This window comes from Microplitis mediator, chromosome 5, assembly GCF_029852145.1.
Source record: "Microplitis mediator isolate UGA2020A chromosome 5, iyMicMedi2.1, whole genome shotgun sequence".
Classification (NCBI taxonomy): Eukaryota; Metazoa; Arthropoda; class Insecta; order Hymenoptera; family Braconidae; genus Microplitis; species Microplitis mediator.
This window is the reverse complement of record NC_079973.1, coordinates 2,309,516-2,325,651: the sequence shown is the minus strand read 5'-3', so window position 1 is coordinate 2,325,651 and position 16,136 is coordinate 2,309,516. Positions and strand designations below refer to the sequence as shown.

The following is a 16,136-nucleotide window of genomic DNA, read 5'->3' as shown; positions in this document are numbered from 1 at the left end:
GGCATTCTGTGTAGAGAAGCCCGTAAATTTGCTTCTGTTGAGAATAACCCACCACAATATAAACGTTTTCTGTTCATTATGATGTCCTCTAGTAGAAAAAACCCGAAAACGGCCTACGAAGAGTTTTATTGTCGAATTCAGACTCATTTGACCATAAGTGAACATGGGGGAATATGGGGGAAGATGCCTCTGTCATGGCATTCTGTGTAGAGAAGCCCGTAAATTTGCTTCTGTTGAGAATAACCCACCACAATATAAACGTTTTCTGTTCATTATGATGTCCTCTAGTAGAAAAAAACCAAACAACTCCTAAAAAAAACTTATTTCTTGAATCCAGACGCATATTAGGATAAATGAAAATAAATTAGGATGGCACTGACATGTACTTTTTAGGAATGTGGCTCGTAACTTTTCTTCTCTCGGGAATAACTCAACACAATATAAAGGTTTTCTTTTCATTATGATGTCCTCTAGTAGAAAAAACCCAAAAAAGTCCTTAGAAAAATTTTATTTGCAACTTATGACGATAGGTCCAACGGGGTTGATCAGGATCATACTGTTCATGTACTTTTACCAGAACTGAAGCTGATCAGATATTTTAGATAAATTTATTAATTGTAAATATTTTTATGATTAAAAAAGAAAAATTTTCTATATCTTAATGTTTAGAATGAACTAATGCAATACCATTTTACGATTAAATCATTTTTTATTGAATTGCACACACATATTTATAATCGCACACAGAAATACATATGAGATAATTGTTACAAGTAGTTTCACAGCAAATGTCCTAGTAAACTCACTTCTATACAAGAAAATTTTAAATAATCAATATCTATATTTCAGTATCGTCCCAATGCATCGCGTTTTCGGTCAAAAGCATGATAATATACAACTATTCAAAGTCACATCAAAACTATTTTCCGTGTCGTTTAATTGAGTTCATTTTTTAATCGCCAACTTTCACAAATCCAATACCCAAATATCATTTAAATATCATATTTTTTGATATATATAAATTACATTGCAAAGCTCTTCGTAATCAATAGTGAGCCATCATGATGGACATGCAGTCGATGCTTTTTTCTTGTTAAAACGAGATAAACAAAAAAAATATATTTCGGATCGGGATGTTAATATTTATTAATGAATTTGTTTATTCCCCAACTTGTCTATGAATAATTTCATCATGCAAGTTGGGATAATAATGCGCATGATAATTATAAATCATATCAATTTTGCAAGCTTTCAACGTTGGGACGACAAAGTCTCATTAATAAAGCTCATATTTCTCCTTGTGAGACTGGATTAACTCCTAAAAGGAGTGAAAGTGGGCTTAAAAATATAATGCGTATCAATAGTATGTCCATCGGTAACACCATTACAGAGTATTTAATATATAGATATCAAAAAACATTAATTACAGAACCACCGCAATGATATTGATCACTAAATTTAATTGCAATGAAAACTATTAAAAAAATAGTGAATGATGATAAAGGAAATTTAAAATTACAAAATTTAGTGACTTGTTTTTGAAAAAAAAAAAAAAGTTTTTTATCTGTTAATATCTTTTGACTCGTTTCGTAGTAATAAGTTTACTTATTAGTACGGGAGGAGTGAAACGATATCAAAATATAAAAATATTATTTTACATAAAGCAGAAAGTAACAATAATTTTTATAATTCAAATTTTTTTTACCGCCATTTGCTATTTGATTCAAATTTTGATAAAAATTATATTTATTGGTGAATATAATTACACTAGCGCTCTTATAAATGTCTCGATTAAATACTTAATGTAGTAATTATGTCTCCGATGGACCGACTAGCGATGCGTATTATATATTTATGCGCACCTTTGCTTCTCTTAGGATTTAATCCAGTCTTTCAAGGAGAATTATCAGCTTTTTTAATAAAACCGGGTCGTCGAAACGTTGAAAGCTTACAAAATTGATACGATTTTTAATTATCATGTGCATTATCATCCCAACTTACATAACGAAGTCATAAATAAACAAATAGGGAAATATAGAAGCCATTAAAAAATATTTACATTCCGATACAAAATATATATTTTTTATTTATCGCGTTTTAACTAAAAAAAAAAATCGATTGCGTGTACATCATGATGACTCATTATTGATTACGAAACGCTTTATAGTGTAATTTACACATATCGAAAAATATGTTATTTAAACAATTTTTGTCTATTGGATTCATAAAAAATGACGTTTAAAAAATGAACTCTAACGGATTGCGGAAAATATATTTTATTCTGATTGTATATTATTTTGATGAAAATTAATTTTATGACTTTTTTTTTAATTTTAAGTATTGAAATTATCGATTTTCCGAAACATTATAAACATCCGAATGAAAAACAAATCGATTTCTAAGCAAAAAAAATTTTCTTGCCCCAAAAAATTTTGAACTATGAATTGAAAACAGAAATTTTTTTGGGGCGAGAAAAAATTTTGTCGGGGCAAGAAAAAGATTTTTGGGGCAACAAAAAAATTCTTGCGCCAAGAAATTTTTTCCAGCCCTAAGAAAATTTTTGTTTTCAATTCATAGTGCAAAATATTTTTCGCGCCAAGAAATTTATTTTCTGTAGATATTGATGATTTAAAATTTACTTATATATTGAAAAAATGAGTGAAATTTGACATATTCTAAGACTCGATTCAATATAAAAAGGAGGCATTAAATCACAAAACACATCGAAAACCCGTACCATCGGTATTTTTAAACTCGTATGAGACGTTTATAATAGCGCCAATATAATAATACTTTTTTAAGTATAAAAAAATATAAGATAGCATAAAAAATTCAAATTTCTCAAAATTATTGCTACTCAAACTTTGTTGGAAATTTTTTCCAACGATAGATTGAATATTCAAATATAGATTTTACTCATGAAATGAAAATTATAGTTGCCGTGAGTTATATGATGAACTGAAGTTGTCTTGTGCTTTGAGTAGCGAGATATTTTTGGACAAATCCTGATAGCGTTTGTTGGACATCCAGAGAAGAATCTGGTGAATTTTGTTATCTGCAACAAAAAAAATATTTAATTAGCAACTATAATTAACACAGATGTCAAAAATTTTACCATTTGATCAAAGTTGCTCGTAGAGTGGTCCCTCGACAGGATTGTTCCTTTTATTTTATGCGCCGCATGATTCTTCAAAGTATGAAATGTGTATTTTTATTGTCTTGGTGCACAGCATGATGACAAATTTTTGATTTCATAATTGGAGTGGTTCAGGAAATGAAATCCGAGAAATTGGTACTATTTATAAAATTAAAAGAAAGTAATTAACAAAAAAAAACGTATTAATAATTTAACAAATATAGTGTAGTTATTTACCATAGAAGAAGAAATTTGATGATAAGAAGAAGTACTGGAAAATTTTATCGCTTGATATTCTTGTACGTTACATTTTTTTAAATTTAAAAGTGAACTCCGAAGTTTTTTATTAGCGCCATTTTTTTAAACATAAATAAATGTTATAAAAAAAAAGTATTTAATCTAAAAAATCAAAATAATTTTGATTTATTACTACATAGTTCGTTAATAATTTTACCGACTTATTATAAATTAGTCAATTTAGTAACTGAGCTTGTTTAGTCAAAACGTCTGTTTAGTTCGTCGGATGAGCTGGAACTGACTCAGGAAAATAAAAACTTTGAAACTGTTCCCCGGCTGACGTGTATCCTAGATGTCAGAACCCGGGGATTTTAGGAAGAGCTCATCAGTATCGTATACATCGCGAATATTAGAAATTTATATTCAAAAGCTTGAAAAGTATCCAGTTGATGAGACTTTTTAAAAATACGACACTGCTTGAAGTTAGAGGAAGGGTTAAAAAAAAGTAGAAGGAAGATTATGCGTCCATTCATATTTTTGCACGTAAGATAGCGAGTCAGAAAAATTTATGATTGGCTCGGATGTCCTTTAGCTGACATTTTACTGTCCGGGGCGTCCAACCGGAAAGGGTTCTGCAAAAAAATATGTGCCACGTATGCAAATCGATTGTAAAAAGCTTTATGGGCTTAGTTGGAAAAATATGTACTCGTCCTAGTTATCTCTTTGCTCGTATGAGTTGACGTGCATGATAATTATTTTGAAAAATATCGATTCGTAAACATACTCTACAGCCAGTTGTTCATATTTATATTCCAACAGAACTAGAATAGAATACAAGGACGAATGTTTTTATTTTATTTTTAAATTCACATCAAACCTACAGCGACTGAAGAATCCAAAGAATAGACTTTTTTTTTAAATAACAAATTTTCTGAAACACTTTCAACAAACTGATTTCCAGTAAAGATTTCAATTAAATAATCAGTGAAAATAATTTGAAAAATGCTTGAATTTATTGGAGACTTTTGCCACTAAATATTGAAAATATTTAAAAAAAAGTTACAGTAGAAATTGATGATAAGAATGATTCTGTATTTATTGTATTACATTTAAACTTTTCAAATATAGTATACTAATATACTTGTACCACATGAAAATGTTCAGCATTGCTGTTTAAATAAGTACTTGTACTGCTATTAAAAACATAATTCAAATGCTCTTTGCTCATAAAAATAGTATTGTTCATGCTTATAATCTTCGGCGCAATGAATCCTCCGAATCCCGATTGACCTTTGTAACATAATCCCACACCCCCAATAGGCGCTGGTGGTTTTGTAGTGACTTTTTGCAAATCTATGTAAGGATACAATGTCTGACTGACATCTACCCACCAGCCGGACATTTTGAACTTGACGTAATTCTTTCCGGACTCACTTAGCTCCCGATTCACTTTTTTGCTCATCGTTGGAATGTCCAGATCACTGGTCGGTAATTCACTTCTGTATTGTACAATCGGTTTTTAGTTAAAAATAAATTGTATTAGTAAGAAAAAAAATATGAAATGCTACCTGTTATAGTCAGTTGACCCAAACCAATGTATTTCGCGAGAAATAACACGATTTCCCAATTCGTCAAATATTTTCATTCCTGCTACTTCAAACGATAAATGATGGTTTGGCAGTAACTTAAATTTCACTCCTATAATTATGAACAATTATTATTTCTAACAGTAAACTCGTTAAAAAACAACATTAATTTTTTTGTTTTACAAAGCTAAGGGTTGATCGTGAGGTTTGTTCCGGTCGATTTATTTTGATGAAACTTTTTGCGGTTGTTTGGGGGGCTAGTAAAATTTTGTTGGAAAAAATCTAGCGGAATATAAGAATTTTATTTTTATTGAAAAAAAAAAGGTTTATTTGTTATATGGACGTTCGGAACCAGGTACATTAAATTTATGTTACATACCGACGGCAACCCATCCTGCAGGCAAGTTTATGTCGTCCATATCTATCGATCTATAGGAATAGCTTAGCGCATATAAATCTTCCGTTGTGTAAGAAGGCAGCAGATTACGCTCTTTATAATATTCAAGCTTTTTAGTAACTGCATCATTCCATTTAACCGTTGTGTTATCAATAGAACCATTTACAAGTCTTCCTTCTTGTACTACAAAGTACGTTATTGATAACTTTGAAACCAAACGGATTCCTGTGATGACTCTATAAATTAAAAAAGTAAAAAAAAAACCGTCCATAAAGCACACCTGCGCTTTCGCGCTTGAGATGTGCAATAATTGAATGTTTACGCGAGATTTTGCAGAGTAGATAAAAAATAATTATTTTAATTTGATTACCGATTGTTATTGAAGTCGGAAAACTGCGGTGTCATATTAAAATGAGCGCCTTTTTCCTTGAAAAGAGGCTCTTGACAAAGACATCTTTCAAAATAGCTTCTTCCGTCCATTATATTACGAGCTAGTCCATCATCTCCTTTACAATCGGGTGTTACACGGCCCTTGTAATATACTACTCCATTACCACCGACTTCCGTTACATAATTATAACGTCTTTTACTATTGACAGGCTAGTAAAAATATTATATATCATTTATACTGAGAAAAAAAATTACCGCAATGTATTTTTAAAAAATAATAAGTTACTGCAAGGCAGGCTGAGTAGATAGACGTATCAGTTATACAATCGTAGATACTTCCATCGCAAAATGCTGCTGTGCGTCCGTGTGGGCCAATTTTATGAATATAGTCATCTTTATGTTCTAACATATATGGATCAGTTACAAATGTTGTTAAAAATTGATAGCTATCATAGTTTTCACCTGGAAAATGATATTGAACAAATTAAATTTCTAATAAATATAGAATACAGGAAGAAAAAAAAATCGTCTTCGACCTTCTATGAATTCATTTGGCTTAGGATCACAACGACGAATTGCTTTAGATTCTCTTTCCGCAGAAGCCCTAGCGACTTCTGCAATCAGAAGCACTGTCTCTTTGTAGTCATCTAGAGCATCACGTAATTCTGGTTTCCATGCATCTGATTAAAATTATCCACAATCAAATATAAACATCGTAACTGAAAAATTAATTAATACATACTAGGATCTGTGCAGTGTAACTGACGATATCTGTAAGCATGGGCTACCATAGTGTATCCTTTTGATAATGCTGTTATTGCAAGATTAAAAACTGCAAATAGTAGATCGTATCCAGATGCTCCTTCATTACAATCACGAACATGATTTTCCTATTATTGAATTTTAAATGATTAGCAGTCTAAGGTAAGAGACCCAGTATGGAATGATCGGGTACTAGGTCTTCTGCCGTATTTATTTTTAATTAGATTATTATGAACAATACTTACTTTTATTTTTATGTAATCATGTAGTATTTCAAATACTCGTTTATCTTCTACGTTGGGTATATAGTGATTTGGTACAGTATATTTTCGTATCAAAGACAAAGTTTTTCCAAAATCCGACGGATTTATTGTTGCGTTAATATAATTTTCAATGGTTTCATTTTGATATGTATCATTTCCCGTAAAATATTTCAAAAATTTTTTCTCAAATCGCTGATTTATTTCGAATACAGTATCAACAAAGTCATTTACTTTTTTCATATTAATTACTACTGATAGTTCTTTAATAATGCGATCAGCTTCGTCTGTTATCAAAGACTCTATCCTCGCAGTACTTTCGCGGATTTCATCCAACGCATCAATTACATCTTGTTGAAATTTATTATTCTCCATTTCGGAATATTTTCCTATGATCGCTTCAATTGCTTTCCATGCATATTCTGCTACTTTTATCAAAGCTTCTGGATTTAATTCCCCAGAAACTGATGAGCTTGTGATTAATATCAATAACACGCACAATGGTACGAAGAATTGAATTTTTGAATTCATTTCTTACATCAAATTTTTTAATTTTCTATGTATCAGTGTTTGAATCGTATTTAATAAAAAATGCGTACTTCGCTTTTTTAGAATGATAAGTCAAGTCTTATCATAAACTCGATACTTTTTATAGTGAAACAGTTTCCTTTGTTCACTTAAAGTAACGTCATATTAAAAAACAGTATGAGTGTAATTTGAAAAATATATATGCTATTCTTAATATTATCTGATAAATCTTCAGCAGATCATAATATTTTAATGAAGTTGTAATTTTTTTTTTTATGGAAGAAATATATAATTATATATCACAAATAATTAATTATTTTAGTAGAATATAGTTATTTAGATTGACTTTATTTTAAAAATTGTTTTTCTGAAAATTTCATGAAATCGTTACTGATTGCTGTATCCATTAAATTTAATGTCTTTTTCAAAATGTCTTCAAGTGCTTTTAAGATTAGATAAATATTTCGATGACTCATTTACGAGTGTCTAGAATTATTAAAAAAAAGAACAATAACAAAATCTTAAAAATTAGATAACGATAATTTTTTATTGAAATAAATGATTTTTTATCGGCTGTCAATTTTATATAATAGATTCATACAAAGAAGAAGTAAGACTCAAGCATTGTCTGTTTAAAGGTATTTATTTTAAAAAATTTTTATAATTTTTAAAAAATTATTTTTATATGAAAAGTAAAAAAAAAAATTCTATACTTAGAAAAAGCGGATTTTATGGTGCAAAAAATATTTTACACTTTGAATTAAAGACGACAATTTTCTTAAGACTACAAAAAATTTCTTGGCGCAAATAAAAATATTCTTGGGGCAAGTAAAAATTTTTTGCGCCAAGAAATCTTTTTTTCAATGAAGGATTAATATTTTTACACTGGTATGATATTGTACCGTACGTAATTATCATTTGATAGATTTTCCAAGTCTGTAATCAAAAGATTACTTGTACTGTTTTTAAATATATTATTCAAATATTCTTCACTCATAAAAATAGTATGATCAGTGCTTATCAGCTTGGGCGCAATGAATCCTCCGAATCCCGGTTGACCTTTGTAGAATAATCCAACACCTCCAATAGGTGCTGGTGGATAAGTAGTCACTTCTTGCAAATCTATGAATGGGTATAATGTCTGTCCGGCATCTAAAGTCCAGCTAGTCATTTGAAATTTGATATAATTTTCTCCTGGTTTACTCAATTCTACATTCGCTTTCTTGCCAAACGTTGGAATATCGAGATCATTTATCAGTAACTCCTTTCTGTAAAGCACAAAAAAGTAAATTTTTGGGTTGAAATGAGCGGTGACAATCAAAGAATAATAAAAAACTACTTGTTAGGGTTAGTGTGATTAAACCATTCTACTTTGGAAGAATTAACGGGCTGCCCTAATTCATTAAATATTCGTATTCCCGCTACTCGAAAAGTCAAATGATCTTTCACGACTCGAAATTGTACACCTGGAATTGTATATGAATAATTAGTGATCGTCTAATTAACTAAAAGTCAATGAGTTTGTGTAGATTTAGTTTTTATTCATTACCAACGGCAACTACTCCTGCGGGCAAAACTATATCATCTAGATCTAATGATCTTAAGTCATAAGTCAGTCTTATCAAATCACCATTCGTATAAGAAGGCAACCGATTGTGTTTTTCATAATCATCGAGTCTTTTGGTAACTTCATCATTCCAATTAATAGTATTGTTATCAACAGTGCCGTTCACAAGTACTCCTTCTTGGATTTCGAAGTATGTTATTGATAATTTCGTAACCAAACGAATTCCTGTGATAACTCTGAATAAAAAAGAATTTTATAGTCAGTCAGAAAAGTAAAACCCAATATGTCGAATGATTGAGCTTAGACCTAGAAGGCTACTATCAATGGAGATGTCAAGTAAAAACTACTCCCTTAAATTTGAAATACTGAAAATAATGGCTATTCACTATTTCTTAGTGAAAACTGTCACTAATTCAAATAGTGGTATAATTTTCACTGGCAATAAGTGACTATTCACTGCCAAATAGTGATTTTCACTCATTCGTTTTTAGAGAGTATGTCTGCCCTGTTATGACAAAACGACGTATCTCGAAATACGCTGTTTTGTCGTAACAAAGCTAAAAAGGTTTATTTAGTGTCACTTAATAATAGGGTATCATCAAAATTTTACTAATTTAATTAATTATGCCAATAATATTGATCAAATGTGCGTATAAAAGAAATGAAAAAAAACGTATCTTTTTTGCGTTGGAAATTTAATTCCTCGAGTTAGAGCGTTTTGTCATAACAATTTCATCTATTTATCAAAATAAGCATTAGTTTCTTACGATACAAAAAACGTATCTCGAGTTACAACGTTTTTTCATAACAAAAATTAATTTTTCTGTTAAATTGTACTCAAATTCTGTTCTGCCCTGTCATGACAAAACGACGTATCTCAAAAATTATAGTTTTGAGAAAATAGCGTTTAAAGTTTTAACAGAATTTGAGTACAATTTAACAAAAAAATTAATTTCTGTTATGACAAAACGTTGTAACTCGAGATACGTTTTTCGTATCGTAAAAAACTAATGCTTATTTTGATAAATAGATGAAATTGTTATGACAAAACGCTTTAACTCGAAGAATTAAATTTCCAATGCAAAAAAGTTACGTTTTTTTTTATTTCTTTTATACGCACATTTGATCAATATTATTGGCATAATTAATTAAATTAGTAAAATTTTGATGATACCCTATTATTAAGTGACACTAAATAAACCTTTTTAGCTTTGTTACGACAAAACAGCGTATCTCGAGATACGTCGTTTTGTCATAACAGGGCAGTGTTAAAACTTTAAACGCTATTTTCTCGAAACTATAATTTTTGAGATACGTCGTTTTGTCATGACAAGACAGATGTCTACTATGGACCCAAAAATCGAGTTGCCAGGTTGTAATAAAAAAATAAATATTTGAACTTGCTGACCGTTCATTATTGAAGTCAGAGTACTGTGCTGTAATATTTAAGTAAGCAGCCTTTTTTCCTGAAGCAGGCTCTTCACAAATGTATCTATAAAACCAAAAATGAAGATCGGTTTTAGAGTGGTATAATCCATAATCGACATCACAGTCTTTAGTTACACGGCCTTTATTGTAATAGTAAAAATCTCCACCCAAGACTGATACGTAGTCGTATCGTCTTGTACTATTTAGTGGCTGTAAAAATTAATGTTATTAGAGTATATAATGATTTTGATAATCTCAAAATATTTAAGCAAATAATTATCATAATTTACCGCAACACAAGCTCCTAATGAATATGCTTCGTATGTCCTATCATAAATGACTCCGTCGCAAAATGCAGATGTGCGTTGACCAGAGCTCAGACCGTTAATGATATAATTTCTGTTGTCTAATATGTAATCGTTTGATACGAATGTTGTCAGAAATTGATAACTTTGATAGTTTACACCTACAACACAGTAGGAAAAAAAGTTGATACAAATTAATTTAAAAAATATGTAAGAGAAATAAATTCGATTTAAACCTTCTATGAATTTAGTTGGCTCAGGATCACAACGACGAATTGCTTTAGATTCTCGTTCCGCAAAATCCCTAGCGACTTCTGCAATCAGAAGCACTGTCTTCTTGTAGTCATCTAGAGCATCACGTAATTCTGGTTTCCATGCATCTGATTAAAATTATCCACAATCAAATATAAACATCGTAACTGAAAAATTAATTAATACATACTAGGATCTGTGCAGTGTAACTGACGATATCTGTAAGCATGGGCTACCATAGTGTATCCTTTAGATAATGCTGTTATTGCAAGATTAAAAACTGCAAATAGTAGATCGTATCCAGATGCTCCTTCATTACAATCACGAACATGATCTTCCTGTTAGTGAATTTTAAATGATTAGCAGTCTAAGATAAGAGACCTAGTATGGAATGATCGGGTACTAGGCCTTCTGCCTTATTTATTTTTAATTAGATTTTTATGAACAATACTTACTTTTATTTTTATGTAATCATGTAGTATTTCAAATATTCGTTTATCTTCTACGTTAGGTAAATAGTGATTTGGTAATTAACAATAATTTAAATTACAATTAATTTAAATAGTTAATAACTACTGCGCGCGAATCGGTAACTAATTTTTGAATTCAAATTATTCTATTTCTTTGATTGGATATCTGCTGATAAAATCTTAAATATGCGAACTGACTCATAATTTATACTTTTAAAATCTATTGTAAGTAAAATCAACTCTTTAATTAAATGCTGACGATTATTTTAAGTAAAATGTTATCGTAGTCACGTGACTGAACATACATTACAATAATTGCAATTATTTTCTATTGTCTTGACACGCTTTGTTATAATTTTTCTCAAAGTATTCAAGATCACACACGAGGCATAAGAGCTGAGAAGGAAAAGGCAAAAGAGGGGACTTTGGAAGTGGAAAGAACATAAACCATTAGTTCCATTTGCTCCATCGATTCCTATATCAGCTGACTTGCTAACACAACCACAAGCGCCAACAGTTGGAGAAAAAAAGTCTAGACTTAAATTTAGTTTGAATTAAACGATTCGTAGATTTTGAATCCATTTATCGGCGCGCGCATTTTACAATGTATTTAATTTACATTTTATTGTTGATAATTTACACAACTGGTGTTATTAATAGTGGGAAAAGTAATTTACAGTGCAAAGACGAAGCTGGCAATGATGTTGACTGGTAAATTAATCATCTATTCTTATTATTATCAATAAATTTAAAAAATACAATATCGCGTTTGTTTGAAATTCATATTTTTTTAAATAAATTGATAGGTTTGTTCTGTATAAAATACCTAGACTACCTGATAGCAGTAATCTGTTGATTAAAAAAGGTGTTGGATATGTTTATATAACTAGCAATACAGTATCTGAAGGATGGCAGTTGTCGGAAAAAGATATTGGAGCCACAGACTCTATACCTGGACAAACTCTTGCCGCATTATACAATGACGTGAGTAAAAATAATATCTTAATGAATGATACTGAAATTTGCTGACGTCTCATAATTTTTGAATATTTTAAAAACGACGAATTTTTAAAAATTGCACCTGTAGCTCTCTTAATTTTCTACATGCGCATTGTTCTGTGATGAAACCACAGCTTTATTTTACAAAGAATATTATACACGAAAAAAACGGGTTTAAAAATTTAGGTACAATTACTGTGTGGAAACTCGGGTCGAAAAATTATTTGATGTGATTTTATAGTCTAACTCGACTGTATTTGACTAGTTGGTCTGTCTTTGAATTTTTATTAAAATTTTAAGCTGTTCTTTTATCTAAAGACGATCAAAAGACTAAAAATAATAGACAGAAGAAGTGATTTTGGTTTTGATAAAATCAAAAGAAGGTAAAATATTTCAAGAAAAAAGTCAGATTTTGATCTAGGCGCGACCAAAACCAGATTAAAAAAGATTGAAAACTCGTCTAAAAATAGTCTAAATAAGGAATAGTACAGGCAATACTTTATTAAATTTCACATGTTAATTGAATACAAATAAAAAGTAAAATTTAATAGAAGTAACTTGAAATTTTTATTCGATTTAAAACAGTCAAATTTTTCGGCCCGGAAAATATCCCGAAATCATTGAAAGATTCCATAAGTAAAAAGCTTAGGAATTTCTGATTTACGATAGCGCATTTCATTTATGGAATAGTAATTTTTTATTTCTGTCAAAATCAAAGCTATCGGATCCCACTAGTGGGTTTGAGTGATTTTTTTTCCGTGCAGAATTTAATTGATTGTTATAGAGATAATTTTCGGCGACATACACAGATATTATTTATTATCTATACACTTTTAGGACGAGGCATCAGAGATATTATGGATTCTGTATAATGATCAAGGGCCAAACAATACATATAATCCCAAATATGGACATGCTAAGGGCGTATTGATGACTGATGATGCTCGTGGTTTTTGGCTTGTACACAGTGTACCCAATTATCCATTCAAGCCTAGAACTGGAACAGATAATAAACGAAGCAAACCGAAGGAGAATGAAGAAATTACAGGCTTCAATAGCAGTTACTATTATTATGTTAACTTGAATCTGGCTCCGGATGGCGAGTACGCATATCCAAGGTCTGGAAGGTTTTATGGACAAAGTTTTCTGTGTATATCCATGGACTCAAGCCAGATGAATACAGTCGGCCAACAGTTAATACACAATCAGATAATAACGTATCAATATAATTTACCCGAATCATTAGCCGCTGAGTTTCCGAGTCTCGTTAATGCTTCGCAAAATATAAGACCGAAAAATCGGCCGTTCAGTCATAAAGAAGAAATTTTATCTTCTGGCGGACAAGAATTTATCTCGTTTGCTAAGACAAGTAAATGGAATAAAGGTATTTTTTTTTTTTTAATTATCTTCTGGAAAAATTTAATAGGAAACGATAAAAAGTAAACGGTTTCTTAATATATTGAAAGAGTTATGAATGTTCAAAGTGTAAATGAAATACTCATTAAAAATAATTATACATAAATATTCATAACTCTTGAGGGCTTGAATATCAAGGTGCCGTTTATTTTATAAATTATTCATAATTTAATTATTTTAAAACGACCTGCAAGGAAAATCAATTCGTTCAATGATTACTGGGTTTTCAATTTAATTTAATAATTTCAAAACTTTGCTATAGATATGACTTGTTAAATAAATTTTAAGTACTCAAGTTATTGGATAATAAAAGATTTACTGTGAGTTATTTCAAGAGAATTCAATAAGACGATTAAAATTATATCTCTGGAAATTTAATATTCCGTGAATTTTTGAAATCAGTTAAAATAAATTTATAATTTATGAGAGTATGAATAACAAGATTTTTTATTAGTAGACGATGCGAAAAAGTAAATATTCCTAAGTAGCACAGAGACAACTTTAAGATTTCTTGCAGCAGTTGAATCTTGAGACTTGGTATTTTCTGGTTCTTCTGCTCATCAAACAGTTCATGTATTTTCATCTTAATACCCATCAAAGTATATACTTTGATTACAATTCAGATGAAACCTTGATGAGTAATCTGCGGTATGCGAACGCGCAAAGAAAATAAAAAACCAACCTGTCGTGAAGAATCGAATTTCACACAAAATTCATTTGCTTCAAGCAGAAGTAGTTAATCTAATCAGATTAACTACTTCTGCTTCAAGCAAATGAATTTTGGGTGAAATTGGATCCTGGTTATAATCATTTGATTGGGGTATAAAAGGTAGATCACATGTATCTGCGGAGGAACAAAATATGCGCCCATGCGTATCCTAGCGGTGGAATCTGGAACTACTAAATATTTATTGCTCAGCGACTACACTGCTATGCTTAGGGAAAGTGCAGTGAGTTCAACTACTGCCTTTCTATCTTACCACCGTTAATTTAACATTCGCTAATCAATTCTTCCTTGACAGCGAGCTCCCGGCTTACGTTCTGTGCTTCGTTGTTTTTCTCAGATTGTCTGAAGGTATGTTCCGCATGTTCTTCATCCAAATGAATGGTATCATTGAAACTATGCTGTTCTCCATTGGTATCATGAAAAGAACAAGACCAATTTTATGTCTCACTCAAATTTTTTTTTTAAATAAGATGTACAGATGTTGGTTCTAGATCTCAATCAACAATTTATTCAGATAACTTTTTTATAATTAACTTTTGTCGTCTTTTAAGCAGATACTTTTTCAGTGACATAAATTTCTGATTTTGTCAACATTTCGTGGCTTGATAGGTCAAAAAGCAGCATCAAAACTCATCTTATAGATGTCGCAAAGCCAAGTGTGCTACTTGGGAAGTATAAATTAAATTTGAATATTAATAATTCAACTTGTTGAATATTCTAATAATTAAATTAAATTCCTTGACATTCATATTTGCATCTCATAAATTCGAAGTAATTTATAACCGTAAAGAAAATAGCAACCGCTGTATTAAATTATATTTCAGATCTATATGATGACTTTGTTGCACCAGAATTGAATACAGATTTATTGGCAGAGACCTGGTTGAATGGACGTGGGAAATTACCTTCTGAATGCAATGGATCAAAGTAATGTTAAATTACATGACAATCTATATTAATGTTATTGGAATACTGTGGCTTTGTTTTCACGAAATTAATCCTGTACAATGTTATTTTTACTCCCAATTAGAGTACTGAATGTCCAATCAATAACATTAAACTCGGCTAATGTAAACTTCAGAAACTCGAGGGATCATTCGAAATGGGCTGTGGCGCAGAGCAACGGGAAAAATCGTAATTGGGTTTGCGTTGGCGATATAAATAGAGAGGTAAATTATTATTGTTAATCTTTAATAATGTACACAACTAAATTGAGGGTAAAAAATATAAAATTAGAGTTAAATTGCGATGAAATTACATCGGATCAATTATTATTGTTACAGAGTCCTCAATTCAATAGAGGCGGTGGTACGGTCTGCGTTAATTTGCCAGAGCTCTGGACTAATTATCGTAACAGTGTTAATGATGTCGAGCCGTGTCCGCGAAAAAAAAATTATTTGCGTCACCCACTGGACGAGTGACCTCGTAGTTAAGTTAAAAACTCAGTTAATTGTTGCTATATTTTATTTTTTTCTTTCATTTATATCCAAATACTTATATAAGGTATAAGAAATTCTATTTTAATAATAATAATAATTGTAATTATTATTATTACTATGACAATAATTATAATACAAATACAGAGTAATTTAAATTTATTTTTTATTTATTTAGATAAAAATTTTTAGGGAAGAAAAAACTGTTAACGCAATAGATAATATTATTTGACTGATTTC

General features: G+C 30.4%; 3 protein-coding genes and 1 long non-coding RNA gene across 4 annotated transcripts; 1 reads left to right on the top strand and 3 right to left on the bottom strand.

The window, feature by feature from the left end:
- Positions 1 to 700: 700 nt before the first annotated feature.
- Positions 701 to 4,212, bottom strand: LOC130669042 (uncharacterized). Its single transcript, XR_008990108.1, has 3 exons — positions 3,374 to 4,212; positions 3,116 to 3,295; positions 701 to 3,055 (listed from the first exon to the last, which is right to left on the bottom strand). It is a non-coding gene; the product is annotated as an uncharacterized LOC130669042 (long non-coding RNA).
- A 171-nt stretch (positions 4,213 to 4,383) lies between these two features.
- Positions 4,384 to 7,467, bottom strand: LOC130669025 (uncharacterized). The gene is made up of 8 exons (XM_057471684.1): positions 6,754 to 7,467; positions 6,489 to 6,636; positions 6,283 to 6,426; positions 6,033 to 6,208; positions 5,727 to 5,956; positions 5,339 to 5,592; positions 4,942 to 5,071; positions 4,384 to 4,872 (listed from the first exon to the last, which is right to left on the bottom strand). Exons 1-8 carry the CDS (start codon positions 7,297 to 7,299, stop codon positions 4,506 to 4,508), a joined length of 1,995 nt encoding a protein of 664 aa, XP_057327667.1. The 5' UTR covers positions 7,300 to 7,467; the 3' UTR covers positions 4,384 to 4,505.
- Positions 7,468 to 7,798: 331 nt separating this feature from the next.
- On the top strand, positions 7,799 to 16,132 carry LOC130669029 (deoxyribonuclease-2-alpha). The gene is made up of 7 exons (XM_057471691.1): positions 7,799 to 7,934; positions 11,686 to 12,029; positions 12,125 to 12,302; positions 13,155 to 13,701; positions 15,285 to 15,387; positions 15,491 to 15,629; positions 15,744 to 16,132. The coding sequence occupies exons 2-7, from the start codon at positions 11,923 to 11,925 to the stop codon at positions 15,879 to 15,881; spliced, it is 1,212 nt and encodes a 403-aa protein (XP_057327674.1). The 5' UTR covers positions 7,799 to 7,934; positions 11,686 to 11,922; the 3' UTR covers positions 15,882 to 16,132.
- On the bottom strand, positions 7,933 to 11,568 carry LOC130669028 (uncharacterized). The gene is made up of 8 exons (XM_057471690.1): positions 11,304 to 11,568; positions 11,039 to 11,186; positions 10,833 to 10,976; positions 10,582 to 10,757; positions 10,272 to 10,501; positions 8,846 to 9,099; positions 8,636 to 8,762; positions 7,933 to 8,564 (listed from the first exon to the last, which is right to left on the bottom strand). The coding sequence occupies exons 2-8, from the start codon at positions 11,085 to 11,087 to the stop codon at positions 8,177 to 8,179; spliced, it is 1,368 nt and encodes a 455-aa protein (XP_057327673.1). The 5' UTR covers positions 11,088 to 11,186; positions 11,304 to 11,568; the 3' UTR covers positions 7,933 to 8,176.
- Positions 16,133 to 16,136: the final 4 nt, after the last annotated feature.

Bases quoted from the DNA above. Each gene is read 5' to 3' on its own strand.
- LOC130669028 (XM_057471690.1), bottom strand. From the start codon at position 11,087: ATGGTAGCCCATGCTTACAGATATCGTCAGTTACACTGCACAGATCCT. The intron at 10,758-10,832 runs GTTTAAATCGAA...ACTGTGTTGTAG, and splicing joins GCCAACTAAATTCATAGAAG to GTGTAAACTATCAAAGTTAT. The intron at 8,763-8,845 runs GTAATGAATAAA...ATACAATTCCAG, and splicing joins CGCAGGAGTAGTTGCCGTTG to GTGTACAATTTCGAGTCGTG.
- LOC130669025 (XM_057471684.1), bottom strand. From the start codon at position 7,299: ATGAATTCAAAAATTCAATTCTTCGTACCATTGTGCGTGTTATTGATA. The intron at 6,427-6,488 runs GTATGTATTAAT...AATTTTAATCAG, and splicing joins GTTACACTGCACAGATCCTA to ATGCATGGAAACCAGAATTA. The intron at 4,873-4,941 runs GTAGCATTTCAT...TGTACAATACAG, and splicing joins GGGTCAACTGACTATAACAG to AAGTGAATTACCGACCAGTG.
- LOC130669029 (XM_057471691.1), top strand. From the start codon at position 11,923: ATGTATTTAATTTACATTTTATTGTTGATAATTTACACAACTGGTGTT. The intron at 12,303-13,154 runs GTGAGTAAAAAT...ATACACTTTTAG, and splicing joins TTGCCGCATTATACAATGAC to GACGAGGCATCAGAGATATT. The intron at 13,702-15,284 runs GTATTTTTTTTT...ATTATATTTCAG, and splicing joins GACAAGTAAATGGAATAAAG to ATCTATATGATGACTTTGTT.